Source organism: Vulpes lagopus, chromosome 12, assembly GCF_018345385.1.
Source record: "Vulpes lagopus strain Blue_001 chromosome 12, ASM1834538v1, whole genome shotgun sequence".
In the NCBI taxonomy this organism is placed as follows: domain Eukaryota; kingdom Metazoa; phylum Chordata; class Mammalia; order Carnivora; family Canidae; genus Vulpes; species Vulpes lagopus.
Window position 1 is genome coordinate 61,448,387 of NC_054835.1, and position 7,853 is coordinate 61,456,239.

General features: G+C 67.1%; 1 protein-coding gene across 1 annotated transcript; it reads left to right on the plus strand.

Annotated features, from left to right (window-relative positions):
* Positions 1 to 1,076: 1,076 nt before the first annotated feature.
* SHISA3 (shisa family member 3) lies at positions 1,077 to 5,490 on the plus strand. The gene is made up of 2 exons (XM_041727210.1): positions 1,077 to 1,479; positions 4,071 to 5,490. Exons 1-2 carry the CDS (start codon positions 1,203 to 1,205, stop codon positions 4,508 to 4,510), a joined length of 717 nt encoding a protein of 238 aa, XP_041583144.1. The 5' UTR covers positions 1,077 to 1,202; the 3' UTR covers positions 4,511 to 5,490.
* Positions 5,491 to 7,853: the final 2,363 nt, after the last annotated feature.

Sequence of the window (7,853 nt, forward strand, 5' to 3'; positions counted from 1 at the left end):
TGTCCCGAGGGGCGCGGGAAGGTCGCACGGGGTTGGTGGCCTTGGCCCGGGCTCCGTGGAGCCCGTCCCCGCCCTACCCCGTGCGGGGCGCGGTCCTGGGAGAGGGGGATCCGCGGGGAGGGATGCGCGCGCGGGGGTATGCGCGGGGGGGGGGGATGCGCGGGGGGCGATGTGGGGTGTGTGTGTGGGGGGGATGAGCGAAGCGGGGATGCGTCGGGGGGATGGGGGTATGCACGGGGGGGCATCCAGGGAAGGGATCCGCGGGGGGGATCCGTGGGGGGGATGCGCGGGGGGCGGATCCGTGGGGGGATGAGGGGGGTGGATCCGCGGGAGAGATGGGGGAGATCTATGGGAGTGATGGGGGGGATGCGGGGGGGTGATGGGGGGATGTGCCGGGGAGGGGATCTGGGGGGATCCGCTGTGGGGGGGGATCCGCGGGAGGGAAGGGGGAGATCCTGGGGGGGGATCCGCTGGGGGTATGGGGGGGTATCCGCGGGGGGGATCGAGGGGATGCGCGAGGGGGGATGCGCGGGGGGTGGATGGGGGGGATCCGCAAGGGAGGGGATTGGGGGGATCCGCGGGGTGGATGGGGGGATGCGCGGGTGGGGGTGATGCGCGGGGGGAATCCAGGGGGATGCGGATGAGCAAGGGAGGGGATGGGGGGATGCGCGGGTGGGGGGGATGCGCGGGGGGATCCGGGGGGGATCCGCGGGGGGATGAGCGGGGGGATCCGCAGGGGCGCGCGAGCCGAGAGCGGGGGACGGGCGGCCGCGCCCGCGGTGATGAGCGCCAGCGGCGACCCGGGAGGGCGGACTCTTCCCGGAGCGTCGCGGCTCCCCCGCCCTCTTCCCTTTAAAGGGCGCCCCGCGGCCGGGCGGCAGCATCCCGGGGCCGTCGGTGCCAGGCCACTCGCAGGCGGGCCGACGGCGGCGGCCGAGCAGGGGCGCGGGGCCGGGACGGGGTCGCGGGCGCGGAGGGGCGCCAGGCCGGGGCGGAGGAGGCGGGCGGCGGAATGAGCCCCGCGGCGCTGGGCCGCGGCCCCCGCAGCAGCGCCCGCCCGCCCGCGCCCTTGCCCGCGCCCTTGCCCGCGCCCTTGCCCGCGCCCCCCATGCTCACGGCCCCGCTGCGCAGCCCTCGGCGCGGCCCCCGCCGCCTCCCCGCGCCCCGCTAGCCCCGCGCCCGCGCCCGCGCCCCCGCCCGCCATGAGGCCGCTGCTGGCGCTCTGGCTCGTCCTGGGCGCGCTGCGCCGGAGCCCCGCGGCCGCCCAGCAGGCGGGGGAGTACTGCCACGGCTGGGTGGACGCGCACGGCGGCGACCACGACGGCTTCCAGTGCCCCGAGGACTTCGACACGCCGGACGCCACCATCTGCTGCGGCTCCTGCGCGCTGCGCTACTGCTGCGCCGCGGCCGACGCCAGGCTGGAGCAGGGCGGGTGCACCAACGACCGCGGCGGGCGCCAGCCCCCGGGCGTCACCGCGCGTAAGTGCCGGCCCGCCGGGTGCTCCCGCCCGGCCCGGGTCCCTGATCCCCCGGCCCCCTCCCCGGTTCCCCGGTCCCCGATGCCCCTCTCCAGCCCCGGGGCCCCATCCCCGGCTCCCGGGTGCCCATCCCTGGCTCCCGGGTCCCCATCCCCGGTTCCCCGGTCCCCGATCTCCCTCTCCAGCCTCGGGTCCCCATCCTCGGCCCCCGGGTACCTGCCCCGGCCCCCCGATGCCCCTCTCCAGCCCCGGGTCCCCTCCCCGGCTCCCGGGTCCCCCTCCGCCCCGCAGTCCCCGACCCCCGCGTGCGCCGCGGACGGCCCCGGGCCCGCGCCCCTCATTCCTTTGCGCCCCGACTCCCGCCCGGCGGGGTCTCGGCGGGTGCCCGAGCGAGGGTGGCGGACGGCGAGGAGCGCGGGCCTGCACCGGGCGGCCGCGGGAGAGGCGGCTGGAGCTCCCGGGGCCGAGGGCCGAGGGGAAGGGCCAGGGGGCGGCGGCGGGATCGCGGTCTTGGGGCGCTGGGGCCCCCGGTGCGCGCCCTGCTGGGGGGGGCGACGCCCCTCTGCAGCCCCGCGGGGCCGAGCGGCTGGGCCACGTCCCTCCCACCCGGGGGCGCGCTCGCGGGGGTCCCGAGCCGCGGACTCCCCCGCGCTCCTCCGCCTCGGGTCGGCCCCGCGGGCAGCCCCCCTGTCGCGCCCTTCGCCCGCGCGGGGCCCGGGGCGGACACGCAGAGACGCGGTCGCCCCCGTCCTCAGGCGGGAACGCGCGGGGCAGATTCCCGCTGAGTCCGGAGCGAGCGAACCCTGGCCCAGCGCAGGAACGTTACACCTAAAAGAAAGAAAACAGAAAAAAGAAAAGAAAAAGAGGGAGAGAGAGAAGAAAAAGCCTTGCACCCGAATGGGAGCGTCAGGGAACCGGGTGGGAACCCGGAGCGGGTGACACCCCAGAGCCCCCCCTCGGGAGCGGCCACGGAAGGTCCCCGGGGAACCGGGGAAGAGGGTGGATGGCGCCGGGTCACCCCGGGTCACCGTCCGCCCAGCGCCCAGCGCAGCCCCCAGGGAGCATAAGCAGGTCGCGGCTGCAGGAATTGCACCTCCAGGGGCATCTGGGGGCTGCTCTGGGGGGAAAGGGCGCTCGGGGCAAGCGGGGATCCCCAGGCCGCCCGGCTTGTTAAAAAAAAAAAAGACATACAGACCCTTTCCTCGGCTCAGCACTGCCCCTGGGGCCCTGGGGCCTGCGGGCTTGTCAGTGCGCAGTGTGCAGGGGGCTCCCCCAACCCCAATCGGCTTGGCCGCCCCAGGACAGCGGGCGGCTGGGTGACCTGGGCAGGTCCCTTAGCTGCTCTGGGCCTCGTGTCCCTCTAAAGTGGGCGCGCTGTTCTCAGGGCAGTTGGGCTGAGGACGGAGGGGGCGGGCGGGGTGCTTAGACAGGGCACAGGCACAGGCGGTGGTGGGCAGTCACTTTGCCTTTGCCTTCTTTTTTCTCTTTTTTTCTAAAGATTTTATTTATTTATTCATGAGAGACACAGGGAGAGAGGCAGAGACATAGGCAGAGGGAGAAGCAGGCTCCATGCAGGGAGCCCAATGCGGACTCGATCCTGGGACCCCGGAGTCACGCCCTGAGCTGAAGGCAGCGCTAAACCGCTGAGTCCCCCCCCCCCTCGCCCGCCCTGCCCTCACCTTCTACAGGGCGCTGTGACAGCAGGGTGGTGGGAGGGCAGGGTGCTAGACAGTGGGGTGCCGGGAGGGTGGGGGTGCTAGACGACAGGGTGGTGCAAGGGCAGGGTGCTACAAGGGGCCGAGTGGGTGGGAGGTGAGGCCGACATGCGGGAGCCACCAATCTCTGGGTTGAGTGTCACCGTCACCCAGGCTTGCACACGCGTGTCCTGGGAAGGTTAGACCCAGAGCCACTTGGGTGCGGGCCAAAGAGCCCACAGAGGTGGCTCTCCCAGATGGGGCCACTCGGAGTGGGGTCTCCTGGGGGGCAGGGGGCGGCTCAGGGTGGGACCCAGCCCCGTGGGGGCCACGGTGTGGAACGGCCACTGACTCCCACTCCCAGCTGCCTCAGGACCTAGATGAGCCTGACCGTCCAGAGCCTGGGTGGGGTGCGGGGGGTAGAGGGGTGGCGCTGCAGGAAGAACCCAGAGCTGGGGACTGCTCTGCGGGCCAGGCCAGCGGGGCCCCGGAGGGTTCCTTCCGGGGCTCCCTGCTCCTGTGAGGATGCGGCCCATGCACAGGCCAGGGTGCGCGGGCAGGAGGCGCTGGGACCCGAGGGCGTGTGCACCACCCGCTCCCACCCTCTGCCCACCCCGATGGGGTGTCCGTCCAGAGTCCCGGTGACCAGCCCGCTGGCCGTCCCCTTGCTGCAGGCAGCGGGAGGAGGCCGTTCCCCCGGGTTTCCACGGGAGCCACGCGAGGGCAAGCTGTGGGCGTGGGTGTGGGTGTGAGCCCACGTCCCCCCATGAGGAGCCGCCGGCGGGTTGCCCGGGCTGGTGGTGGGGATGGCGGGGGACAGCGGCGGGTCTGGGGCTGGGGGCCAGGCCGCCTGCCGTTTGGGGGACTCTGCTGCAGCCCGGGTGGCTTTGCCTTTCAGAGCCCGTGTACGTGCCCTTCCTCATCGTTGGCTCCATCTTCGTGGCCTTCATCATCCTGGGCTCCTTGGTGGCGGTCTACTGCTGCACCTGCCTGAGGCCCAAGGAGCCGTCCCAGCAGCCCATCCGCTTCTCGCTGCGCAGCTATCAGACGGAGGCCCTGCCCATGATCCTGCCCTCCGCCGGCCTGCGCGCGCCGTCCCGCCAGTCCAGCACGGCCACCAGCTCCAGCTCCACCGGGGGCTCCATCCGCAGGTTCTCCTTTGCCCGAGCGGAGCCCGGCTGCCTGGTGCCCTCCCCGCCCCCACCCTACACCACGGGCCACCCCATCCACCTGGCGCAGCCGTCGGGGTTCCTGGTGTCACCCCAGTACTTCGCTTACCCGCTCCAGCAGGAGCCCCCGCTGCCCGGGAAGAGCTGCCCGGACTTCAGTCCCAGCTGACCGGCTGCAGCCATTGGGCCTGCGGGTGGTGGGCCCGCCGTGGGCAGGTGCAGGGCGAGCCACCGCCGCGAGGACCTCCGGGGGCAGTGTCCCGGGACCTGGCCACGGCCCAGACGAACGTGCGAGGAGAACGCCGCACCCTCATAGCCTCCAGCTTCCCGGGCCCCGGTGCAGAATGGGGGGTGCCGCCGCCTCGGCTTTCACCCCCAGAACTGGTGGTGATGGCATTTCAGGCTGTGCTACTTTCATGCGACACGTGCAGCAGGTGGACTGCAAAGGTGCAGACTGGCTGAGGCGGCGTCGGGACAGGCTGGCTGCGCTGCCCAGAGGAGGCCGGGGCGTCCTTTGGTCCTTGTGAGTTGTTCAGTGGGTCCTAACGCCGAGAGCGTCAGGAAGCCAAGGGAAATACCCGACTGCAGTCACTGCAGCTTCTCTTAAAAGAATTAACAAGTGAGCAGCCCGAGGTAGTCGTGATTCGGGGAAGCAGCCCAACCACCAACGCCGTTAGCGTCGGGAGGACAGTTACGTGTGAAGTTAGTAACTAGACTTTGTGCATTTTCAGAACACGAGATTTCACTAATCACACGAGCAGTTTAAAGTCTTAAATCTTTGCTCCAATTTCCATCCTAACACAGACCTTAGGTCAAAGCATTTCCCCCACCCACCTGAGGGAATATTTATTGCTGGACCCTTGGTGCAGCGATGTAGAGTGTTTAAATGAAAGTCGGACAGTCCGGTCTCAAAGCATTTATTTGTAAAATGACTTATGTACAAATGTAAAGAGTTGTAACAGTGTATTTACCACGTGGACGGCACTAATTATTTAGCAGGCACACTGATTATTTATGTTGGTCACTGTGGACTCGAGGGCCCAGCAGCCGGTGGCCGCGTTCTCCGTCCCTTCCGCCGCTGCGTTCTGTGTCTGTTGATTACACACTTGGGCATGTATCCTGCTGGGTTAGAATAAATAAAATACTTTACGTTTTCGTGAACTTCATTTGAGATTTAAGATCAAAGCGCTTCGTTTTATCTTCCTAACGAGATTGTCTGCTATTCAAGAAAAAGAAATGTCTTTACATAGCACTTCAGATTTTGAAATTAAAAAAAATAAAAATCCCACGTGGATGTTGAATTACACACAAAAGCTCTTTTCTGCATCAGGGCCTGTGAAGGGCAGGGAAGGAAGTGAACTTTTATAGATTTAAAAATCGGGACATTTCTCATAAGAATCTGGCTTCTTGTGACCCCAGGAAGATGTGGCGCTGGGGGTGCCCAGTGGCCCGGGTTAGGCCGCCCACTGCTGGCGATGCACCGGCCAGTCACCAGCTCCGGCCTGGTGTCCCCAGCCTGGCCTGATTCCCTTCGTTTTGTTTTGTGACGTACCCGGCCCCTGGGGCTGTTTGGGAGCCAGGTTTATTTTTTATTTTTATTTTTTAAAGATTTTATCTATTTATTTATTCACGAGAGACACAGGGAGAGAGAGAGGCAGGGACACAGGCAGAGGGAGAAGCAGGCTCCACGCAGGGAGCCCAACGCGGAACTCGATCCCGGGCCCCCGGGGTCACGCCCTGGGCTTAAGGCAGGTGCCAGAGCGCTGAGCCACCGGGGCTGCCCTGGGAGCCCAGGTTTCGATGAATTCAGGCTGCCGTACGTCACCCTCGGTAGCTCTTTTCATTTTTATTTATTTTTTAAATACAACCCATTTTCATTTACTTTATTTTTTTTATTTTTTTATTTTTTATTTTTTAAATTTTATTTATTTATGATAGGCACACAGTGAGAGAGAGAGAAGCAGAGACACAGGCAGAGGGAGAAGCAGGCTCCATGCACCGGGAGCCCGACGTGGGACTCGATCCCGGGTCTCCAGGATCGCGCCCCGGGCCAAAGGCAGGCGCCAAACCGCTGCGCCACCCAGGGATCCCTACTTTTTAATTTTTGAAGGAAGCTCTTAGCCCAACGTGGGGCTGGGGTTCGGGGCCCTCCAATCAGGGGGGGCGTGCTGTCCACTGAGCCAGCCGGGTGCCCTCACGTGCCCTTTTTCAAGGCTTGCCCCGAGCCAGAGTCCCCACCCAAGGGGGCCGTGCGGGGCCATGTGGGGCCGTGGGGGTGCCGTGGGGTGCCGTGGGGGGGCCGCTGGGCCTGCCTTGGGCCTCCCCGCTGGGAAAGCCAGTTGAAGGTTCTGGCCTTGGGCCTTGGCCCCGGCTGATGGCCGAGGAGCTCAGACTGCTGGTCCCCAGCTTCTCCTGTGACCGAAGTGGTGGCTTCACATACGCTGTGGTCACGAAGAAAGGGAGGGAGGGAGGGAGGGAGGGCCTCCCGGAGGATGCACGGCTGAGCCCCCCCCCCTCCCCCCGGGCCCTGCGTCCTTACACTGGTTTGGGCCAGGAGACCCCGTGGGGGAGGGGGAGGGCCCCGCGGGGGCAGGAGGAGGCTGGGAGACCCCGTGGGAGAGGGAGAGGGAGGCGGAGGGGGAAGACCTGGAGGGCCCCGTGGGGGGAGGGGGAGGGCCGGGAGACCCCGGAAGAGCTAGTGGCAGGCGGGGGGGGGGGGGTGGCTGTTGCACGTGCTCTGCGACGGGCACCCCCGCGTGTCCCCTGCTTCCCGGGAGCTGGGTCACGCGGTGGCTGAGCCCGCAGCGACACCTCGGGGCGGTCTAACTGCCGCGGGACGGGCTGCGTAGACTGCGCGGAACGGCCTCCCTCCGCGGGGTTGAGACCCCCGAGCCCCGGGTAGGGTCGGGGGGGCGGGGCAGGCGGTGGCCCGGAGGGGCCAGGGCTCGGCCACGGGGGGGCGGGGCGCCCTCTGCCCCAGGTCAGCTCCCCTGGGGGGCCCCGGGCCCGCGCGCCGAGGTTGTCCTTCCCGAGCTTTCTTGGGGTTAAAGCCGCGCGTGGGGCTGTGCAGATGGACCCACAGGCCCCTCCTCCTCCCCCACCTATTTATTTTCCCTTTTCCCCGGGGATATTATTCGTCAGGTCGCAGAGTGGGGACTTTGCCAGATGGATGTGAGTTCCGCAAGAGATTGTCTAAAATGGGAAAGCCACACGGTTCCTCAAAGCAGGCACCGCCACTTAGGGATCTTATCCTCGCGCTGGGGTCAGCTCACCTTTGCATGACCGAAAAACCTAGCTCAGTGTATGTTCAGGACAACCAGGGATGTAACGATGCATTAAACTATTTTTTTAAAAAAGATTTTATTGACTTATTCATGAGAGACCCATAGAAAGACAGAGGCAGAGACCCAGGCAGAGGGAGAAGCAGACTCCATGCGGGGAGCCCGACGCGGGACTCGAACCCGGGACCTGGGGTCACGTCCTGGGCCCAAGGCAGATGCTCCACCGCTGAG